At 42.4% G+C, this 24,474-nt stretch overlaps 3 protein-coding genes across 3 annotated transcripts in view; 1 reads left to right on the forward strand and 2 right to left on the reverse strand.

Moving 5' to 3' along the window:
- Dnmt3 (DNA methyltransferase 3) overlaps positions 1-3,814 on the reverse strand; it is a 129,942-nt gene extending 126,128 nt beyond the window's left edge. Inside the window, exon 1 of the mRNA XM_076763394.1 lies at positions 3,461-3,814. The gene's annotated coding sequence lies outside the window, so the exon portion shown is untranslated. The remainder of the gene's footprint in view (positions 1-3,460) is intronic.
- Positions 1-11,987, forward strand: part of Tdg (Thymine DNA glycosylase) — a 106,659-nt gene extending 94,672 nt beyond the window's left edge. The window contains exons 7-9 of the mRNA XM_076763374.1: positions 1,345-1,494; positions 4,576-4,718; positions 4,803-11,987. Of these exons, the coding sequence (XP_076619489.1) occupies positions 1,345-1,494; positions 4,576-4,718; positions 4,803-6,752 (2,243 nt within the window). The 3' untranslated portion in view covers positions 6,753-11,987. The remainder of the gene's footprint in view (positions 1-1,344; positions 1,495-4,575; positions 4,719-4,802) is intronic.
- Positions 11,988-18,808: 6,821 nt separating this feature from the next.
- On the reverse strand, positions 18,809-23,986 carry Tsr (Cofilin/actin-depolymerizing factor homolog tsr). Its single transcript, XM_076764074.1, has 3 exons — positions 23,545-23,986; positions 19,528-19,770; positions 18,809-19,439 (listed from the first exon to the last, which is right to left on the reverse strand). The coding sequence occupies exons 1-3, from the start codon at positions 23,545-23,547 to the stop codon at positions 19,239-19,241; spliced, it is 447 nt and encodes a 148-aa protein (XP_076620189.1). The 5' UTR covers positions 23,548-23,986; the 3' UTR covers positions 18,809-19,238.
- Between the last annotated feature and the right edge of the window lie 488 nt (positions 23,987-24,474).

The raw sequence follows: 24,474 nt of genomic DNA on the forward strand, positions 1-24,474 counted from the left end.
AAATAATGCGCGAATTATCGCGGCTCCCGCCGCTTTACGTTTCATTCGACGGAGGAATCGTTTTCGCCCCCTCGTCTCTCGTCGCCGTCCCGCCGCTCAAACCTCACGAAAACTTTTCCGCCAAACCCCCCGGTGTTCCATTTATTCCTTTAATTGCGAGAAAATTTTCAGCATCAACAACGGATACTTAATAGTCCAATTACAATGCTAATTCGTTTCTGTCTATTTTTTATTACGTTACTGTACGTATATCGGAATTTCGTGCGGTATCATAAAAACATTGTTAAATTTAATTAACGCGCGATAGTCTACGGGGACCGACGATATTCAATTTTCTGTATGCAAAAAATATTGGATGTCAATCGGGTGGACTGGCCCATTTTTAAAATACGGATGCTAATAGGTTTTGGACGTGATGAAGACTGAAACGTAGCCGATACGTCGTTAAATATTCACTCCGTATCGCTTTTATTTTTGTTTGTAAGACCGATCGTTTGAAACGGACTCATTATGTTCGCCAACATCCAATTATTGACTGATCCCGTGCGATCCCCTATCGCCAATTTATCTGTGTCTAATAATAACTCGACGACCGTGTGCATACCAGTGAATTTTTCACACCTTTAAATAAATATCTTCTTCGTCAAACGATATAAACAAAAGAACTAAGCAGTAAGTGGCTAATCCTGCAGAGCTACTAGATGTTCCCACGATAATTTATCGCGACGAAATCCCGCAAAATTTTCTCAGTAAATTTTACTTCATTTTAGTTAAGGATAAAGTTATCCAAATATTTTCTTTCGTACTTACCTTAGATTGTCCCCCCTACTTCGACCATACCCCCCGTTTCAGGGAATGCCTCAATATTCGTTCAAATAATTTATGCGAACAATAGAAACTATTCGATACTTCGATGGTGTGTACTTATTATATTACAGTACTTTTAACGATGTCACTTTTAAAAATTTTCAACAGAGAATCAACGTACGTAGAATTAGAAACGTATAGCAATTCTTTAAGAAAAGTGGTTTCTTATTATTATAGAATACACGATTCTTTCAAGTTTACCAACATCCATAACTCTACGTAACGCCGAGCACGCTTTCTATGTTCTTTCGTTGACGACCGATTTATCGTCGTGAGTTTATGAAACCAAGTCGGAACTTCCAGACAGTTTGGCGACAACGTTTGACCCAGACCTATTGAAATTCCACCCTCCCGCCCCATGGATATCGGTCGAACTTAAACGGCAAAGATTCTTGGCGCGTTTCCCGCGAGCATCGGAAAAAGCGTGACTTCGCTTCTTTCGGTATTTCTAACGTGCAATTAAAATGACTTTTTCAGGGAAGTGTTTACACCTGAGCGGACTGACACCTGAACCACTGACGGCGGATGACGATTACAAGCTGTTGCGCTTCGGTATCGGTTTCACAAATATGGTGGCTCGCGCCACTAAAGGCAGCGCCGATCTCACGAGGAAAGAAATAAAAGAAGGTCAGTAGACGATAACACGCAGACAAAGAGTTTTCTTTAACCCTCTCGGAACTGCTTTTAAAACAATTTAGGACAAATTATAAAGCAAAAACAACTGTTCAAACACACTTTTGAATAAATATCTAAATTCTAAAATGGAATATTGCACGACTATACATATTTAGTGGGGCTACGTGACGTCAGAATATTTGTTATTGACTAATTTATCATTCTATCTTGAAATCAGTCAGCATAAAGCATTTGTTAGTGGTCCAGTTTAGAATGCAAATATTGATAAGGTGTGTCTGAATGTGACTATGTGAGAGGTCAAAGCGATGTCTCTAATTGATGTCGAAGGACGTTGCGGTACTAAATGATATTAAGAATATTTTGCTTGAGATGTTTCCAAAGTCTCTGTTTGAAAATAGAATTCACTAAAACACAAAGTAATGAATCCAGGAATCGAATTTAAAAAATCTGTGTGTTTGTGATTTCTCTGTAACTCCTACTATTTTTGTCTAATCCAGACGAAATTTTATGGATAGTATAAGCAACATAATTTGCGAAAATATTAAGATGTTCTCTGAAATTTTAATCGTTATACCGTTGGGATTTTTCGATTTTAAAACAACATTATTTCAGTGTTTTATGACTTTCTCTATAATCTACAGATTTTTAATTGTCGAGGTTCTGTTTCAATTCGATACTTGACATTTTCTACTTTGTATTACGTTCGGTGGTATTTCAAAAACGAGAAAGATATTAAATTTAATAGCAGAAAGGTTAGATTAACGCGAGAAACGTTCAACGTTTTCAAAAATTTTAAACGAGAGGAACCGGAATAACGAAAGAAGCTGATCGCTCGACAGAAAGTGGAAAAAATCGGATGAAAACATTTTCGATTAAACGCACGAAACATTAAAAAAGTGGTTCCCCTTTGAAGTTTCTTCGTGTGGGTCACAGACTAACGCGTTGAAACTAAAATTGCACGATTATCTCGCGTTTTCGAAATATAAAAACCGTTGAAACGCGGTACGCTCGGCTATTAATTAAAGGACGCAAATAATATTCGATTTCGTTATATTCGTATAATATTGGTGATTAATTTTGCGAACGAATTTTCAAGCTTTCGTCGAATCAAACATAACCACGATCTTGTCGCTAAGCCCCCAACCATCTTTCTAATGCGTGCACGACACTAAACATACCGTGCACACATGGACGACAAAAACCAGCCATTTCCGGCACCGAACATTACGTTACAACGAACTTTACGACAGAAAGATCGCGAAGTTCTCGACGCTTTTAACGTGCATTCTATCGCGAAAGATAATATTTGTTGAATCGACTGAAATTTCAGTAAACGTTCTAAACAAAGAAAAATATTTCGAAACGATAATCAAGATCGCGGATCGATGGTGCAAGCCTCTAGTTATTTACAGATATATTCGTTTCTTCTCTTATCCGGATCGAATATTCTCATTAAATTTTTCATTTTGTAAAAAAAAATTCCCTGACTTCGTGTAATCCACGACGATAAAAATAATCCTCCCGTTCTAAAATACAGTTCTTTCGTCGCGTGCATTTTCGTCTCGTCGAAACGATGGAGGCTGATTGATTTGGTCCCTCGCAACCGAAATGTAATAGTATAACGAAATTGTGTCCTTGACGGCGGACAGCGAGCAATTTTCATTCTCACGCATCGTTCGCGAAAAAACGTTCGCTTCGATACGCGACACGCCTTTATCATTGTTTCGAGAACCGATCGCTCGTAGCTACACGCGAAATAGTCGTTAATAAATAGAAATCTAACAAAATTGTACTTTTTGTAAGCCGGCGTTCGGGGATTCCGACTCGACGAACGAATGCAAGGAACGAAATAAAATAACCGATGTAGAACGCGACGAACGCGGAACACGAGATAAGATTCACTAGACGAAAATGTAAGCAACAACGAGCATGTATCGATAAACGTTGGTTTACTTACTTCGCCTGGATGTTTGCCAGCACCGAGAAGTTTGACGACGAACAACAGAGCCTCGATTCACGATCTATTGGATGTCGCGATCACTGAACTTCTTTTATTCGTCGCTGACTAGTTAAAGCGATCGTCCCACTGCCTACGTAACTCTTATATTAACGAAAACGATCAACAAAAATCAACGGGAATATTCCGATCGGCTTTGACTTTCGACTAGTTCGTTATGCGATCGTCGCCGCGAGGAGACTGGCGGCACGCGGTATCCCAATGTTGCCAACCTCGTCGCTCGAAATTCTCTCGCGTGCAAGAATCACGGTCCATGCATCGCTTTTAAAACAATGAACGAATCAAGCGTCGAGATAAACCGAAGCTCGTTCGAACGTCGCAGACATATTAGCACGATTATCTAGCTATCGAAAATATACAGGCCGTTCCAAACAATGCGATACAGCCCGAAAACGAACGACTCTTCTAAAAAAGAATACGCAACGACGAACAAAGGTATTGTCGCGACCAACAGTTTGTCATCCAACCACGTGCCGGCAGTGGCGGGACTGAGGCTTCAACTTTGACGAATTTGAATTTGGATCGCTTCGCTTGGCTTCTTTATTCGTTGATAATTGTTGAATAGTTATTATTTGTTGAATAGAAAATACACTAGATGGTAAATATAGGTTAGATCGTTCGAGCAAAAGCGATTCTGAGTGTATATTTTCTAGGGACAAAATAGTTTAGTGAAATTTAATATTTATCAACGATGAAATAGACGAATAGCACTATCTAAACGTGTTAATAAATCATTTTATGGTTTCGGGTGCCAGCTTTTGTATCTGACTCGCGCTTAGTCTCTTTCCGTATTTCCGTTAAATTCTGAGAAGTAACCGTGCCCACATAAGTGACCACGGCCAGTCCCGAGCTTGGTCATTTATGTGGGCACTACTGTACTTACACTTTCTAGTTAGTTACTATCTAATTTAAACTTCAAACATCTGTCCAATCATAGACACCTGTACAATCTGAAGTTTATTGAACTCTCTATAAAATATTAATACGCGTTATCAACATAAAAGTTGTATGGTTTGTAACGTGAAACAGATTGTGAACTTGTATTTCTTTTACAGGTAGTCACATTCTGTTAGAGAAATTACGGAAATACAAGCCGAAGATCGCGGTGTTCAACGGTAAACTGATCTACGAAGTATTCTCGGGGAAGAAGGAGTTTGGTTTCGGCAGACAGCCCAATCTGATCGAGGGAACCAACACGGTAAGGCGAAGAACAAATTAAAAATCCGGTTACACGTTGCCGATAAAATGTTTCCAATAACATACGATAAACGTTTGGTTGCAGTACATGTGGGTGATGCCATCGAGCAGCGCAAGATGCGCACAGTTGCCGCGAGCGGCGGATAAGGTGCCATACTACGCGGCGCTAAAGAAGTTCCGCGATTATTTGAACGGCACGATCTCTCATCTAGACGAGTCCGACATAGTGTTCGCGGACTCGAAGCTCAAGAAGAAGGATCACGACGCGATCGAGGACAAGAAGCCGCCGTTCTGCGACGATCTGACGAACGAGGGGGAGAGCAGGATCACAGACGTGAACGGAACGCTGGTGAAACAGGAGCCCAATTCCCAGATACCCGGTAAGAAGAAGAGAGGCAGACCGAAGAAGATAAAGAATCCGGAGGATCAACCGCCGCCCGATCCCGAGAAGCTGGACGCGAACGGGGTGGTGATAAAGAAGCGTCGCGGTCGTCCGAAGAAGATTCATCAGCAACAGAAGCAACAAGAGAGGGAGATGAGGGAACGCGAACAGCAACAGCAGCAGCAACAACGGCAGAGCATGGGTCATCTGGGAGACGGTTACGGCGGGATCGTGCCCAACTGTTTCTCGCCGCCAAAGACATTCGCCCACATGGCCCCTTACCCGCAACAAATGAACGATTCCGGGTTCTACGGTCAGGGCATGAACGACAGTCCCTACAGCATGAACGCGAAACAGAGCCCCGTGCACTTGCAGCACTACAGCCAGAGCCCAAAGTCCATGTCGCTCTCGTTCACTCATTCCGATCTGTCGTCGGAAATCAACACCGCGATCTCCTCGGAGAACAACCTGGAACCGTCGCCGTTGACGTCGCCGAGCGTCGAGCACCCGGACTTCGAGCCGCCGACCAGCATCTCCCAGCAGAACATGAACAACGATCATCGTCAGTACAATCCAGCTGGAAACGGCGAGAACACGGGCCACCACGGTAGCCCTGGCACCCCGTCTCACCCGAGTTACACGAGTTACATGGGCTACCACGATCAAACCTCGGACCCGCACAATCCTCATCCCCATCAGACTACACCGACGCCTCTGAGCCAAGCCACCGACGACCACTCGCACCATTCCCATCCGACTCCGCCGCACACGCACCCCCACACGCCTACCCACTCGTCGATGTCGCCTCACCATCCCCACGAGCAGTACGGCATAAAGAGGAACCAAGACGTGGCGTCGAAGAGTCTCAGCGACCTGGAATCTCTAGTCGACCAAATACCGAGCATAGCCGACGGTGGCAGCCAACGTCTACAGCACGGTCATCCGGGCATGAACGACGACGGATCTCTCGCGGAAAAGATGGAGGCTCATCATCAATCTTATCTGTCCGGCTTCTCCGGAATGTCTAACGCGGGAATGTCCAATTATAGTCCCCCCCTGGCACCCGGCGGCACGATCTACGCGAGTTCGCTGCACAACTCTCCGAACGACGGCTACGGGTCCCTATACAGCATGAACGCCCGCCAGCATCCGGACTCGCAGCAGCAGCAGCAGCAACAGCAACAGCAGCACCAACAGCAGCAACAGCAGCAGCACAGCAAATCTTACACCGTGGAAAACTTGGCGTCTAGCAATTACACGCCCAGCATGAGCCATGGACATCCTGGCAATTCGTATCCAAATATAATACCCGGCCCTCATTATCCCGTGCCCATGGGATCGACGAACGGGTACCTTTTCGGCGGCCTCGAGCCAAGCCTGATGCAACGCACCTACGGGATGGGCGGTATGAGCGGCATGGGAGGAATGCATCCATCCCTCGGTCACATGGCCAATCCTTATCCCTACAACGGTTCGTATTCTAGTTCCTTCGATGCCTATCCGGCACCGCCAGCAGGGATTCACGCGCCCAGCGCGAATTATCCCGGTGGTTACACCAGTGTTGGCAGCGCCACGCCAGGTACTTCTACGCCGCCGTCTTACCTTCCGTCTCACCACAGGCCGCCGGTCGACCTTGCTTACGACGGTGTATGATAATCGATGTAAAACTATTCGACACGATAGCGATTACGAGCGCTATGTTTATCTTTTCTACGTATTTTTACACGTTTAGGATCCGTCGCCGGAATAATCGTCTAACGAAAACGCTTCTCGTTGCGGACGCTTTCTGGCGCGACTTTGCTACTGCGATTCGCGAACTGCGCGCGTTTTCCTCCATTCCCTCTGTCTCTCGCGAGGGAATGACTCAATCCCCCTCCGATTTTAACCTACTTTTGCAACACGGTAAATCGCACAGCTCTGTCGCCGCGCGTGAAATATTACGTCCAAACGGATCGTTTTAGAGATACCAGCAGGGGCGTAACCGAGACTTTCGGTGCTTCCCTTGGTGCTCGCGTTAAGTTTTTAGAAAGAAATGTATCGAATGGTAACTTCGATTAGTATCTCTCTCTCGTGTAATATCAATCTCTGGCATCGAAGTCACCGTGGCGCGCGATAATCAGAGTTTTACTTTTTCTTTATCCCTGGAAAGTTGCATGACGTTACAACCTCTAGCCGCTGCTCGAGTATCCAAAACGATCGAATTGGTATAATGTTTTAGGCGCGGTGACGGAGACCCGTACTCTGCCAACCTGCAGAAGCAGGCTAAAGTCGTAGGGGAATACGTTGTGTCCTTCTTTCGTCAGTCTTTTAAACCTATACATTTTACTATCTCCGCGTCAACTCTTCTCGTTCTCTACCTCTCTATTTCGTCGCGTTTCTCGTTCGTTTGTTTCTTGCCACTACGTTCTCTCGATACATCCTTCCGATCCTTTCCTCTCTGTCGCTCACGATCAACGATTGCGCCGCGAGTAGTTACACGGGCGCGCGGCTCGGAACCGTGGAAAATGCTACTGAAAACGCGCGGTCGACGAAATCAGGCTGCCGCGCGAACGCGAAAACGTTTTTAACCGACACCTTGATACTGCTGTGCTTGCTAGAACACTATCGATCTCTTTCTCGAGTTGATCGCGGATCATCGACAACGACGAAGACGGCTAGTGATGGGACTGAGACGTATTTTGATACCGTTCACGTTTGAAATTGACACCGTCGTGTCGAGTCATTCGAATGAATGCCTTCAAACGATTTGAGACTTACGGGGGATCGCGAACGTAACAATTTTTCGTACGGCGATTCGTGCGATCAGTCGTTACGTCTATGGACCCTATTATTATTGAAACGCGCGACTATCGTATCGATACTTATCGATTACATCAAGTTTCGTACCCGTTTAATCGCAGTCAGACGTAAAAATGGCGCTAGGCTTCCAATTGGTGAAACTATAGTGAAAACCTACCAATCGGAAGACTTTTATGCCTTGCGACAGATTCGATGCTTCTGATAATTGGTCCGAACGTTAAATATAATTAGTATCTTTAAAATCTGATGGTTTTTCCGTAATTGGACGCGCTGGATCGTTCAAATTCGCGAGAAAGAAGCAAATGTATTAAACGCTGCGATAATAATTGTACTGAAATAATGATACGCAAACAAAAATAATTCGATACTTTTGAAAATTAATTACTATGGTACATTTCTATTTGCATTTCGCGTTTAATTCCGTTGTAATTATTCGAGGAAACAACTTCGTTCGCTGTTTTACAAGCTTCGATCCGAACAAAGAATTCGCGATACAATTAGAACGGTAATTTCGAAAGATCAAATTATCGCGTACGTATACATATTTATTCTGTGAATATTTTCGACTTCAAACTACTATTAAACATGTGATTTTGTAGAAAGAGGACACTCGATGGCGGATAGGGCTCCTGCAAATTAATTAAAAAAAATCTATTATCGCGACTCTGAATTCTCGTTAAATGGTTAGAATGAGACTTGATGTTACGAAGCGTATCGATACTGCAAGAAATGTTAATAACCTTACTAATTCCAATGGCAAGTTAGTTTGATACCAGAGTTCGAGAGCCCAAGGAAATGTCATTGGATTGGTCCCATTACTAAAGACGGCGTAAAAGTTTCGTTTCCTTCTTGATATTTTTCTTTTCGTTTCCGGCGGTTTGCAGCGTTACCGTTATTCTTTCGTTATTGTTGAAAGATACTCGGTTCGTTTCGCTTGACTGGCCGAGTAAGTGCAATCTCTTGTCGCGTCAACGGGCCGTTATCGAGGAACCGCTGTTATATTTCGTCGAACGTAACTTGTTGGAATTCCAAAAAGTTTCTGCGCGCACACCGCGCGCATATATCGATTGTTATTTTTTCTTCTCTACTTTTGTTCTGTTGTTGTATGGGAGAAATTATTTCGTTAGTTTTGCACGCGACTCGTCGCGTAACCGTTATTAGCCTATAGCTGATATTCACGAGTGAGATTGCTGTTTGGGATATACAGTTAAACGAACAGTAGCATTCGGGCGTTGTTTCGAGCATTTTTTTACAAGCCAACGGACAAAATATATCCGAATTAATGGAACATACAGGTGCACGGGCGAGCGCCTGAATCCGGCGCTCGTACGTAATTGTAATTTCGTAACATCGACCCGAGTACCGTAATCGTACGGTCGTCGCGGAAAAGAAACGTAATTTTTGCGAGAATTCATCAGTGTCGGGGGGAAGTGAGACACCTTTCGAAGTCATTCCGAGTGATTTGGAAATATTTTTAGTTCCTGGGAGTAAACAAATGCAATTTTCGTAGATAGAAACCGATGCGTCGTATTTGCGTACACATACGTTACAGAAACTATATTATTACATCAAAGCAATAACGCGGATGCGCGTGTACACACACGGTTGATCGCAAGCTGTACATGTTTAATGCGAATCTAGTCAATTCGATTCGTTGAATCGTAGGCACCGTTTAACGCGATAAGCCGGGTAATTTTTGCGTGCGGATGATTTTGGGAACGACGACGCAAAGAAAAAGAAAACAAAAAAAGAAAACACAACCAACTGCAACAAACATCGAATTACGAAGCGAGACACCGCCGCGCCGCGTCGAAGACGCTGCGTAGCGACTGTACGTTGAGCGGACCGCAAACAAAATTACGGGTAAACGAACAATTTTTTAATTGTAATTCCTCGTTCACGCGACGTAGAATCCCAGCGTTGTCAAACCGGGTTACTCGGGTGGACGTTCGCGCGAATCGTTTCTCGCTAAATCGACATATTTGCGTTCTATCGTTTCCACCCGGTTAGAAAGAACAAAAAAAACAATCTGAATCTCCTAGTCCCGTTTCTCATTTTCTACCGAGTCCACGAGCGACCGAACCGTTAAACGATCCTCGTCGTCGAACGCACGCACGATCGACGAATCGTCTCTGTTCGCGATCTGTACCGAGTCGACTGTTTCCAGGGACCAGAAACCCGACGATTCCTCGTACAATAATTTCTACGACCATAACCGACGCGACCGTTTCAACGATAATTGTTAAACGACGCGTCGCGTTAACGTGGGATTGTTGCACAACCTGTCGTGCGACGCCGGCCACGTTGAATTACAGAACGCCGCTGTCATACTTCTATTATTACGAGTCGACGTACGACTCATCGTAAAGCGAATCGTTGCGTCCGTGGCCCCCGTTACGGAGACCATAGACGTAACGATTATTCGTATTCTAATTTTGCACGAAACCGTAATTATAAATCTTGCAAGGTTGCACTGCAAGTTAACAAACGACAGGTTGAAATGCAAATTACGTAGAAACTAGTTTATCTTAAATTGAACTGAAAGATGGAAACAAAGCGTGTACATAATATTACGGAACCCCCTTCGATGTTTTAAATTAAATCGTATTATTGAATTTGTCGATCGAAACGTATGAGTTTTTAAGAACGTTGTTTCGTTATTATTCTATTATCGTTTTAAAAATTCGTGCAACGTACGATAAATCGTCGCGCCGTACGGTCCCTGTAAGAATAGAAAAATGGTCGCGTACGACGGCGTTCAAGCAGTGTGTTTCCATGTACAGACTGAGCCACGCACCGTTAAGCTTCTCGCTTTCGAAGTTTGTAAGCTTTTTTCTAACGGAGCCGCATATTTAATAGTTATTATATCGTAAAAACGCGTCGTTAAGGACAATGCACGGGATAAATAATTTAAGACCGATCGCCGGGACGCCTTGTTCGTCCGCGTGGCGAGGAAACGTTAAACGGACAGAACGATAGATTATTATCTCGGCGATGAGAGAGATCCTTCGACGTACGGAGTCGAATTAGGCGTCCGACGCGATCGTAACCTCGCACCCGCTACAGCCATATTGAAAGCCGTTCTCGTTGCAATTTGTTTAATCGGTTAATGATCGTTGACTACACGACGTCGCTGTGAAAATGTTCATACGTTACCGTGATTTTTATAGTTATCGCGTTATGTTATCTCGTTAATTATATTTCATTGCCGCGCGTTTCGAACAATCGAGGATCCGAATTGTCTCGCGTATCGATACACGCGATCGACGCGGGAACGAAAAACGGAAGAAAAAGAGAAAAAAAAAAAAAAAAAAATATAGTGTTTCGATGAACAAAGATGCACGGCATAAATCGACATCCTCCTTTGTCGCTGTACGACGCTGTAAAATTATGCATCCGGCATGATTGATATATATATAAATAAAATAACTGCACGCCCGCGTTCGCTCGCGCGTACGCGCGGGACGCGCGTTTTAAAAGACGCGCGCCTACACGCGCGCGCACGCCCGCGTGCATTTACAAGATATACATAAAGTATAAATATATTATATATTGACTATCTACGATAAGCGAGAAACATTTATCTCGAGTAATCACATAGAATGTGTTGAAAACATTTAAAATGATGCACAGGGTATAGATGAGAGAATCGTTGATATAATAACTGATGTCTATATAATGAATGTTTCTTTTGTTCTCTATCGGCCTCAAGGACACAATGGCTCGTACGATCGACAATTACTATAGTAGATGTTTTTCAAGAATCCATTCCGATTCAATGATGGAGCAGTTATAGCATAAGTGTCTGTCGGTGTTAATCGTTTTCATCGATAATGAAATGCGAAACGAGCAAAACGAAACGAAATCAGAGAAGCAAGAATCAGAAGCAAGGGAAACGGAAACGAACGCATGCCGCGTCGAACGGAACCAGCCATCGCTACGAACTAATTGAACATTTCGTCGATTAATCGAATTAACTTGATTGTAAATTGATCGCTAAGGATTAACTATTAAGTATAAATATATTATACAGATTTAAGTGGTTTCGCTGTTGATCGTATCGAAATAAAAAAAAAACGAAAAATGAAACAACACTAAGCGTGAGCGAGTAAGGGAGCCCTGGGCCCAGACCGGTATCACGACATATTTTTTAATCGCTTCGAGACGTTAATCGAACAGTCCACTTTATCGAACGTCTATCCGTCGTTCGATCCATCGATCGGTACCCATCGATTCGTGGCCGAAATGGTAATCGACCGCTCGCTTGCTCGCGCGCTTCTACCTTCACCATTTCTTTGTCACGATTGTCGGAATCGAACGAATCGTACTAATTATCGAAACGTGTTCTTTTCAACCATCGCCCGGCGAACTCCGGGGTTCACTGTGACCCACGCAAATTGTTTATTCAGAGTCGCGAGGTTCCGGTTTTTAACAAATAAGAATAATACTAAATGGATTTGTAAAAATATTACGATAAATAAAAGATTTACGAACACCACACGAAAAAGATTCAATCGAAAACGCAATACTGGGAACGCGACGTAACGAAATTCCGATTTGAGAACAAAATGGACCCGGAGTCCGCCGTTCGAGGATTAACGACTATTCGTAGCTAGTGATGGGACTGAAACGCGTTTGGATGCTATCGATATAGAAAAATGGTTAGAAGCGACTTATCGAGACGTATGACGAGACACGGATTAAAGAGAAAACTAGAGGGGTTGCAACCCTGGCCCACGAATCCCTTAATCCGATCTTGTATACGACTGTCGTATCAATTAGATCAAATTTGATACTTGCTTACGAATAACTTTTAGTATCGATACATAGAAATGAGTTCAATAACTGCATCTTAGACGATACGAAAATGTGGGGATATTAGCATAGCGCATATACAATTATAAAATAGCTCATTGGTAAGTAACTTATATAAATTCAATTGTATTTGTATGTACTCGATCGTGTAATTTCGTTTGGATCCACTTCATTGTCTCATGAACGTATTATAATAATATCAAACTGTGATACTAGATTTGTTTGTGGTTTAAATTGTATCGATACTACAAGAACCGTCGACAACCTTATTACTACCAATAACTAACTTCGATACCTATTATTACCTCAATTATTGATACACGTCGGTATTAACGACTACCATTGGATTGGTCCTATCACTATTTATAGATCGCAATTTTTATTTAATTATTCCTATTCCCGATCACACTTTCCTAACCTTCAAGATACTTCGCTTGAAACAAGTTGCACCATCGATTTCTAACCTATATCTTGTTGTCGATTTCGAGTCATGGTATATTCGCGAGCCCCAAAGTATATGCATTTTGTTAAAGTTGATTCAGTCTGTTCAGGTTGCTTCCGATTTTAAACGATAAATTTCCGAGAACGTGTACGAACAAGTCAAGTGTACGTACACAAAGAGACCAGAATGCTACGAAAACCGCAAGCACACTGTAGGTCAGTTATGTCCACAGTTGAAGCTTGAAGCCCTTTATGCTGCTTTGTACCCACCTACGTGCTGTATTGTGTTTCTAAGGAGTTTCTCAACGTTCATGTATATTTTATAGTAGGTGTAAGCTACGAAGCTTACCCCTGGACTACGCTAATTTTCGGCTTGCAGAAACGCAAAATGAATTCGATTGAACTTTTTTCTTTTTTCAGACCAGGTCCCGCGAGATACAACTTTTTCGATCGAAAGGAAAAAATTCAACGTTTGTTCGCCTACACCTTCAAGATTTAATTATCGTCGTCGACAATATCTTAAGTAATCATATCGAATACGTATGCATAATAGATATTTTCAAAAGAATTAATTTGTGATTCCGTGTTTACTTTAAAAAATATAATTACAACATGTATGTGGCGCCATCTACCCCATAATTTACGTTTTTATCAACCAGTGGTTTTCGAGCGATCTGTTCCTTATAGCCAATCGAACTATTGAAATCCATAAAGTTAACAAACGTAGAAAACTCTTTTTCCCCATAGTGTACAGGATTGCTACTATTGAAAATTTTATTCGATATTTAAAGAAACTATTTAAAATTCGAGGTCATTAGCTCGGTGTTACCCACGAAAAACTTTTCATCGTGGGTAACACGAATCCACTGGAATCCAAGTTCCATCTTCCTTTTACATTCTCATGATCTGGGTTTAGGAAACTTAGGAGATAGAAGGAATCGAAGTCGATTCTATAGAAATATGAGTTCGTACCTTTGAAACTGGTTCCTCGTTTCACCAAGCATCGTGCCAGGAGCCCAAGGACCTGGACACGGAATGTCGAATAAAAAGAGAGATCTTGAGACAGGGGCTTCATGAATTCAGAGAATTTCCTTTTAAAATCTAATATGTATCTACTAATAGATATGCGAATATTTGGTACAACACACGACCCCAGGTGACAAATAATCAATCAACCATTCGACCAAGCTACCTCTGTGAGTATAGAGGACGCGTCGAATGGTGGAAAGTACTTCCTCCCGCCAGAGATGCCAGAAAGGCACCGAAGGTCCTCTCTCACACTGTCAGTTCACGCGTACGTGAGCTCGTGGAGTTTCGGAAACCCGACAAAGGCAAAATGACGCATGCCTTCTTTCTCGATTCACCGAAGCTGCCCAAAGTAAGTTCGGACCGCCTTGTGGGAGTCGAGAGAGAAAGGCTCACACTTCCCTTCTCGCTTTCGAACAACTAATATCCGACCTCCCGTCAACAGGTCTCCACTGGCCTCTGCTGACCGCTGCTGACCACTCCTGGAATTTCTGACAACGTATAACGATTACTACTGACTTCTGCTAACCTCTGTTGGTCTTTACTGATCTCTGTCAGCGTGTGCTTGTCTCTGCTGAACTTTCCTGGCCTCTGCCGAACGCTACTGACCACTGCAGGTATTTCTGATAATATATAACGATTAATACTTACTACTGCATGTCCCTACAAGTCTCTGCTTGCCTTTACAGGTTTCTGCTGGCCTCTGCTGACCGCTACTGACCACTCCTGTTACATCTGACAACGTATAACGATTACGACTGGCTACTGTTAACCTCTCCCAGCCTCTGCTGGCCTCTGCTGACCACCGCTTATATTTCTGACAACGTATAACGATTACTACTGACTTCTGCCTGCCTCCGCTGGACTCTGCTGACCGCTACTGACCACTCCTGTTACTTCTGACAACGTATAACGATTACAACTTGCTACTGCCTGCCCCTGCTGGACTCTGCTTGCCACTGCTTGCCACTGCTAGCCTCTGCTGACCACAGCTGACCACCCCTGATACTTCCGACAACGTATAACGATTACTACTTGTTACTGCTTGCTCCTACTGGACTCTACTTGCCTCTGCATGCCTCTGCATGCCTCTGCTGGCCTCCGTTGGCCTCTGCTGACCGCTGCTGACCACCGCTTATATTTCTGGCAACGTACAACGATTACTATTGGCTACTGCCACCCTCTGCTGACCTCTGCCAGCATCTCCCGACCTAAACTGGCCTCTACCAACATCTCCCGACGTCAGCTGACCATCGCTGACCATCGCTGACCACTGCTGACCGTTGCTGACAACTTGTGACATGATGTAATATAATATAATATGTTTATATGTATTAAAGTTTTGTATAACTTAAATCTATGACAATAAATGATATAATTTCAAAGAATTCTATGTATTCTCATCATTTTTTACCCCTCTTTCCCTCTCCAAATTTCGAATTCCTGGAAATAACGTCATTTCTAAGATTTCCTGAAAATTCTCGGATCCCTGAAACTTACCGGCGTCCCTGAAACTTCTCCGAATCCCTGAAATTTCCAAGAAGTTTCAGGCGGCGACAAAACATTCCGGCCTGAATTTTTCGGCAAAAATTTTAAAGAGCCGTTACGTAATATTACGTAACATTACGTAATAGCTCTCCAAAATTTCTCGCAACCGAAATTTTTCGGCAAAAATTACGTAATATTACGTAATATTACGTAACATTACGTAACATTACGTAACGGCTCTTCAAAATTTCTCGCGGCCGAAATTTTTCGGCAAAAATTACGTAATATTATGTAATATTACGTAACATTACGTAACATTACGTAATAGCTCTTCAAAATTTCTCGCAGCCGGAATTTTTCGGCAAAAATTACGTAATATTACGTAACATTATGTAATATTACGTAATATTACGTAACGGCTTTTTAAAATTTTTGCCGAAAAGTTCAGGCCGGAATGTTTTGCCGCTGCCTGAAACTTCTTGGAAATTTCAGGGATTCCGAGAAGTTTCAGGGACGCCGGTAAGTTCCAGGGATTCCGAAATTTGAAATCTTTCCGGGGAACTTAGAAAATTTTAAAAGATTCGGAGTGTCTTATAACTAAGGGAATGATTTCGATAGGAAAAGAAGGGTAAAAATAATGGGAACACATAGAGTTCTTTGAAATTATATCATTTATTGCCATAGAATTACATTATATAACACTTTAATACATATAAACATATTATATTATATTACATCGCGTCACAATTTGTTGGCAACGGTCAGCAGTGGTCAGCGATGGTCAGCGTTGGTCAGCGTTGGTCAGCGATGATCAGCTGACGTCGGGAGATGTTGGCAGAGGTCAGCAGAGGTTAACAGAGGAATGCAGGAGTCGTAGTAATCGTTGTACGTTGTCAGAAATATAAACGGTGCTCAGCAGTGGTCAGCTTAGGTCAGGGGACGCTGGCAGAGGAAGGCAGGAGTCGTAGTAATCGTTGTACGTTGCCAGAAATATAAGCGGTGGTCAGCAGAAGCATGCAGAGTCAAGTAGAGTCCAGCAGGGGCAAGCAGTGGCAAGTAGTAAGCGTTATATGTTGTCAGAAGCATCAGAGGTGGTCAGCAGCGGTCAGCAGAGACGAGCAGAGGCATGCAGTGGCAAGCAGAGATCAGCAGGGGCGAACAGTAGCATGTAGTAATTGTTATACGATGTCAGAAGCATCAGGTGTGGTCAGCAGTGTTGAGCAGAGGCCAGCAAAGGCATGCATAGGCATGCAGTAACCTGCAGTAGTAAGTATTAATCGTTCTACATTATCGGAAATACCTGCAGTGGTCAGTAGCGTTCGGCAGAGGCCAGGAAAATTTAGCAGAGACAAGCACACGTTGACAGAGATCAGCAAAGACCAACAGAGGGTAGCAGAAGTCAGTAGTAATCGTTATAGGTTGTCAGAAATGTAAGCAATGGTCAGCAGAGTCCAGCAGAGGCAAGCAGTAATCAGAAGCAGTCAGTAACAGTCGCTGTATGGTGTGAAAAGTTGTCGGGAGTTCTGTACTTTCGTCAGCAGTGGTCATCAGAGGCAAATAGAAACCAGGAGTAATTTGCAGAGTTCAGTAATGAACTCTAGGAAAGGCAAGTATAAATCTCTGGGCAGTCGAGATTCCGAATCGTATGCCGTTGACGTGAGGTCGGATTTCAGTTGTTCAAGAGCGAGAAGGCAAATGTGAGCCTGCTTGTCTTAACTCCCATGAAACGTGACCACGGTGCACTCGGCGCTTCGTCTGGCATCTGGTTTATACCAGATGCGTATGTACGTGAGCTTGTAGTGTTTCGGAAAGTCGACAAAGGTAAACTGACTGCTCTCCTTCAAGAGTCTCTCAGAGATGCCAGAAAGGCACCGAAGGTGCTCTCTCACACTATGCCAGATCACGCGTACGTGAGCTCGTAGAGTTTCGGACAGTCGACAAAAGCAAACTGACACATTGCTCTCTTTCTCGATTCTCCGAAGCTACCCGAAGTAATTTCGAACCGCCTCGTGGGAGTCGAGAGAGCCGCCCAAGTTTGTGAGGAATAGTTCGTTATCTGCAACGCTAGATGGCGCTCATTTTTCGACCTCGAACCCTCTGGTGCTAAAACGCCCAAGTTTGTCGTGGAATAGTTTGTTACTTTCAACGCTAGATGGCGCTTATTTATCGACCACAAACCCTCTGGTGTTAAAACGCCCAAGTTTGTCGTGAAATCCATCTAGCGTGGACGATAAGAACTATTTCACGACAAACTTGGGCGTTTTAGCACCAGAGGGTGTGAGGTCCAAAAATAAACGCCATCTAGCGTTGAGAGTTACGAGCTATTACACGACAAACTTGGGCGGCTCTCTCGACTCCCACGAGGCGGTCCGAAATTACTTCGGGTAGCTTTAGAAAATCGAGAAAGAGAGTATGTATCACCTCCCGCTTTTTTTCACCCGCGTAGTAGACGTGGCACTTCCGGAAAGCAAGAATTATCACAACTAGGTAATATCTAGTATATGTAATTTTACCGAAAACTCCTTCGTCACGAATAACACCGAGCTAATCAGCTTCGAATTTAGAGTATTTGAAATTATTAATTTTGAGAATAAATAACTCGTTAAAAAATTAAAGCTGTTAGTTATTGTTTTTGCCACTAATTGCAGTAACGTCTTCTTCCGGTTGTAATCGATAATGTAGAACTTTACGCCGAAATAGAAAATAGTCTCATAACCTTCTTTTTTATACCTCATGTGTGATAAAACTCGTAGTTCTAATAAGTAGACTAAGTAAGCTTTCAACATAAAAATTTGTAGCTTTTTCTTAGAAAAGAAAAAACGAGGCTAAAGTGTTGGAATATTTTTTCATCGGTAGTACTCGTATGCTAGAAATTATTTAAACAGAATATTGCAAACCAGAACATATCCGGTCAAAATTGATTCTACATCTACATTTTAAATCTAAGTTCTTTTATACCTAAATTCAGTATGAAGGAAATTATAGAAAATTGAAACAAAATTTATTTAATATAAACGATCAATTAACGTATCATGTACAAACGATATTGCTAATCGCGTTGTTTTTAGAACAAATTAAACAATTGAATTTATCACGATGTTAGGAATATGTGGGACTTACTAACGGGATCTTACGAAAAATCATTATGAAATGAATTTAATTTAAACATTATACAGCCGATGACAAAAGTGTAATGCTTTCATTCTTACTGCCTGACTGGTTGTAAACTGTTATTCTTTTACAAGTATCTTATAATTATAATAATAGTATAATATTAATATTATATCAGACAGATTCACACAACGTTCGCAGTATGAAAAGTGATTTTTCTTTATATACTTTTTGCTTCTTTTACGTTCATTTCTGCTAATGTTTACGCTCCCCAATGACTAATACATGTAGCGCAAATACTTGGTAATCGTTTCCATTTAAAAGTGAAAAATGTGTAAAAACATGAACCTTCGATGCGACGACGGTATAGAGCATTATTTTGGGGAAGGGAATTTGCGTATTGTTTTTCACTTGATTTCTCTCATTAATATTAATAATTTTGGATTTGCTGAAATACTCCTAATTCCTGTCAGTGGCTCGGAGCTTCTCTTCAACAGCTTCCTCGGAAGCCTCTGAAAGGTCTGTTGCCTGTATATACTTTTGCACACCAACTAAGGACTTTTTCAAAGCATCGAAAGAACTGGAGTACAACATCTTCTTCTTAACTTTAGCCGTGTCAGGACACCACGACATCAAGAACAACTTTTGTTTCTTGGAAGCCTAAAAATTAACAAATTTTATATAAATATCCACGTATGCGAATAACGGTGTTTTCCAGATTTAATCGCTGAAATAGTACATGAATTACCTCGGAAGTACCCTGACATTGATGAGTGTATTCAAAATCGAAGAGGCCATAGCGACATTCTCCGCTACCTCCTTTTTGCAAATCTTCCAGGAAGGCGTCGTAAGCCGCGTCGCGAGGTCCGATGACTTCAACGTCAATTTGCTTCTCGTCCTTAATGTAGAAGATTACATATCGATGCTTTTTGTCTTTTTTAATCTCCTCGTACGTTGTCTTACAAACGTCAGCCACTGTTACTCCAGATGCCTAAGCAAACAAATGGAAGAAACGGTTTAATCGATCAACTTCGCCAGGAAGAAAGTGAAATAAAAAATTTAATGGAACGTCTCAAGTAACATGTAATCGATGTCAATCCGGTAACGACAAATCTAGCGTAATACCGAAGTCGCAACACGTTGCATAATCGTTCGATGAAAATACGTAGTTTATAAAACTTAGTCGCACCTGTTGAAACCGATATCGGCGGCAAGAAACATGTAACTGTCCATACTATTTATAAAACGTCTCTCTATCGCGCAAATACGAAGATACATCTACGTTCTGTTCACACGCACAAAATTCAATTACGCATCAAAGTTTAAGAAACCCCTTTTGTTTGATAAACGTGAAATCGCACGATACGCCACATAATTCTAATTAACGCGTTGAATTACGAGTGTATTCACGATGGACGAACGTCGGTAGCCCGTACCCTCTAACCCCGCCGCCCCTGGACATCGATAAGTGATCCCTGTTTTAGTACCGTGCGAGCAAAGATTTACGAGGGTGACGGACATCTTTCTGCACAGCAATATACATATATCGCAGTCGTTGACTGACGAGGAGGTCGTGCCAGTATCGGCGCTATCAGTATTATGCGTCGGTTAGTCTGGCCGTTTAAGCTTATTTCGCGGGCAAACGTGGGGGACGTACCGAAATAAATTCTTCCCACGCATGAATCCTATACTAAAGGAGATCCGACGTCCATTTCTAAAGTTATCCCTTGCGCGCGGGCACGTGCCACACGGTACGGAGGTCCGTTCGACTATGTACGTGTTTCTTCCACTCTGTGGAAATTTGTGAAATACGACCGTGACACGACGAGCGCGACGCAAAGATTTTTGGGAAGAGGGAGGGAGGGACAGAGAAAGACAGAGACAGGGAGTGGGGAGGGTAGTAACGCCACAGATGCACGACACGCAGAGTGAAAAGTTCGAAGTGGGATAGTTATTTTTGAACAGCATTCGTCTAGGATCAACGGTTTCGGGTTTGTAAAAAATAATGTTCGAGTATCAACGAACGATAGACGGCAGATGTCCGTGACAAAACAAACGGATTCGCAGCTATAAACAAGGAATTGCAAAATTTCTAAAATTAGTCGAGCGAAACGTAATTCGATATTTAAAGGAAACGCGGATCATTTGCCAACGAGATGCACCTTCGAGTATTCTAAAACTCTTTATTGGTTGGAACGAATGCTTTTAACAAACGTAAAATGCATTTGGAAGACTGGAACGAAGTTTACGATACGACAGCATTATCGATTTTGGTTAAGGCAGATGTGTATAAATTGCAATTTCGATTGTTAAAAGGGGCTACTATACAAATAAGGCAGAAGCAATTAATAGTGCAGTTGTTCGATTAATTTATTTCTACTGCTGATTGGTAATTGTATTTCACTGCGAATGTAATTCAACAAACGGCTAATGCTTTGTCTACCGTAGCACAATGAACGTAAGGGTCGATTGGGGTGTAAAAGGGTCCGACGAAAAGTGTAACGTGGTTGGAGGATAGCCAGTAGATGGAGGATGCAATTCCTCGGTCGATATTCTGGCACGACAGGGGATGCCGGTTAGGGCCAGACTTGGCTCCCTCTAGGGCGTTGTTGTAAACGACTCTTGTGTGGCACAAGGTCAAACGGAAGATGATTCACCGACGAGTAGCGATATGGTCGATTGTTGACTGATAAGTAAACTGATCGTATGGTCGCAAACAGTTTTATAGATCGTTGATCGATTAAATAATATCGATAGATATACAATCTCTGCCTATGTAAGGAACGAAACACTTTTTAAAGATAGTCACGTTTACTGGAATGTACCTAGAATTCAACGATAATCAATACACACGGAGTTTCATGTTTTATCTTTCGACATCCTTGCTTAATAGGCACAGATATTTGAACATTCTCTTCGGTATTGCATCATAATGATTTTAAACACTTGTCATGAATATTTATATACGAAGGAATATGAATAATTAAGTAAAAGAGGGTTAGGAATCGATATTTTTCAATCGATAATATGAAAGAAGAAAAAATGTACGATTGTATGAATAATCAACAGCGAACGACCGTAGCAATGTCGAAGATAATCAGCTTATTCACCACGTTTACGAAGACGTCAGTGAACTTTGAGAGTCACTGGCCTGCAAGAACCGACCTCCTTACGGGCTCATTGAATTTTTCCCTCTCTACCAGAACTTCTGTTGTAGTTCACTGTCATCCTCGAGGCTAGAGACATAGAGGGGGAGAGGGTTAGTTTCGCAAGAAAACCCAGCTCTTCATTACCAAGGATACAATATCTATCGATAACTAACATAAATATTTATGATGTATTCGGAGTACGGTAGTAATTACTTGTGCCAGTTTCACTTGGTTAATTTTCTGTCGCCAATTTGCCGGAAATGGAACGCGACTAAATTAATTCTTCCGGAACTTCCGACAGAAGCGTCGCGTGTAGAAATAAAAAGCTTGGAAATTTTAAATCGTTAATCGCCAATTACAATTTGCAGGGAAAATTCTAACTTACGAAATTTGATTTGAAATGTAATGATAATGAAAGAGTACTGTTCAAATAACAACTTCTCTATATTGAAGATAATTGCAGCTAACAGATAACACTGATAAACGCGTATGGCAGACCGAAACGATTCCGCGTTGCGATAGATATATAACTTTAAATAAATTACGGATTGCACACTTCGTTCATACGAGTTTATTTCACATTTATACAAACACACATGACAATTTTGCAACTATGTATTAACAAAAAGAACAAAATACACAATGAAAGAAAGTCGAACAATTAAATGGATTGAAACGTATCGATAATAAAGTTCAGTATTTCGACATTTGACACGAAGATTGTAAGGAAATTTCAATCTGGCATAACATACGTTCGTTACATAAATTTTTGGCAATTACGACGCAAATTCGAGAAATGTTCGAACTAGTGGCGAAATTATACGACATAACAGGCTTAAAATGTTCTTTACAGTATTAAACGATATTGTCCTCAAATATAGAGGACAAAAGGAAATAGGTGTTTTTAACTCACTCGCCAAAACTAAACTGTGAAAAAAAATTCACCGTACTTATGTTCACTCTTACAAAAGTATCGCAATGTTCAATTGCTTCGAATGGTTCATACCGAACTGAAACATGTGGTGCAAATAAATGCAAAAATTAATCGTCAAGAGTATCACAATTGATAGAAAAACATTGTTCTCGAGAACTTTTCCGATCTTTGTAATTAAATACCGCGATAATTGAAAGAATTCACCGAGAAGATGAAGAATTCACCATGCGACTCGATACGTTACAACACAACAGCGAGTTTCTACTCTTCGACGATGTAGAATTTTTCTCCCGTCACCGATCACAGTTGCTCTCTTCGAGTCTCTGACTGTCCTATCGCGAAGCTGGAAATGAATCATCCGTTTCCTGGAAGCAAGGAATCGCGATTGGCACGTAAAAATGCATCTACGTCAACGAAGTTTTGAATTTCCCATCATTCCTCGTGAAAAACGTGAAAATCAATAGCACAGGGGATTCCAAACGAACAGCTCGGAACAATGAAATCAGTCGATCGGTGTGGCAGAAAGAAGAAAGCGGTCACTATCGCGGCGTATTGCCGGGACAGAAATGGCGACCGGCGCGTCTGCTTCGGCCATAACCACAAAGTAACCCATCCCGTACCGGTTCCCGAAGGATCGTTGACATTTTTTGGAAGATGGATGCATGCACAGTATGATATTTACCATTTCGTGATGTCGTAGCCGATGAGAAGAATCACGTAAACAAGCACTTTAACCTACACTTTCACGAGAGCCTCGGTTCTGGTAGAACTGGATAGGTGCAGTGTCCAGTCGCGGGGGTCGCGGCTCACGAACGAACGAACGGGAAGGGAGGCTCCTCTCACAGCTAGCTTTCTGCGAATCCTGTATCCCTACGCCTGCGCGCGCGCACTTCTGATTAACTCTTTCTTGATTGGCCGATATCTGACTAACGAAAATTCGTAATTAAATTTACGTATAATTCACATGGGAAAAGTTATTAATGAGTCGCGTATTCCGATCCTCGTATTCTTTTCGCGAAAAACCAACGGTTTAAGTATGTTCGAGCGCGAATTTTTTTTCTGAGCCGGTAGGATTACTTCAGTGCGCAAGCGTCGTGCAATGCGGTCCTGCCGGTCGCTTGTGCAGCTTTTATTTCGACCGGAATACGGCTCTTTTGTAGATCACCTTAAGAATAAGATCGATTCCTAAAATCCTTGATATACATACTGGAATCGTCGTGGGACCGATTCGAGTGACAATGACACGTAATTTACGGGAATTAATCATCGATGCGACCTGCCGGTCATACTGGCCAATCATCGCGAGGGACGTGGGGAAATTACCTTATATGGGCAGCGGCATGCAAGCGACCGCATACAGACGTCGCGCGTCGTTCTGTGCGCATGCCGCATAGTTTGCGTGCGCACGACGCGAAACATAGATGACAGTTTTAAAACACGCCGAACCGCGACAGCACAATATCTCGAAACGGCGGCAATCGCAAGTACGCTCTATCGATAAACTTAACGTATTTCAGCATATATACTTTTACGTACGTATATCACTAATAATTTCTATCTTAAATATATCATGAGCTTATCGCGTTCACTGTTTTAATTAATAACAAAATTA

The sequence above is a fragment of the Colletes latitarsis genome, chromosome 4 (genome assembly GCF_051014445.1).
Source record: "Colletes latitarsis isolate SP2378_abdomen chromosome 4, iyColLati1, whole genome shotgun sequence".
Lineage (NCBI taxonomy): Eukaryota > Metazoa > Arthropoda > Insecta > Hymenoptera > Colletidae > Colletes > Colletes latitarsis.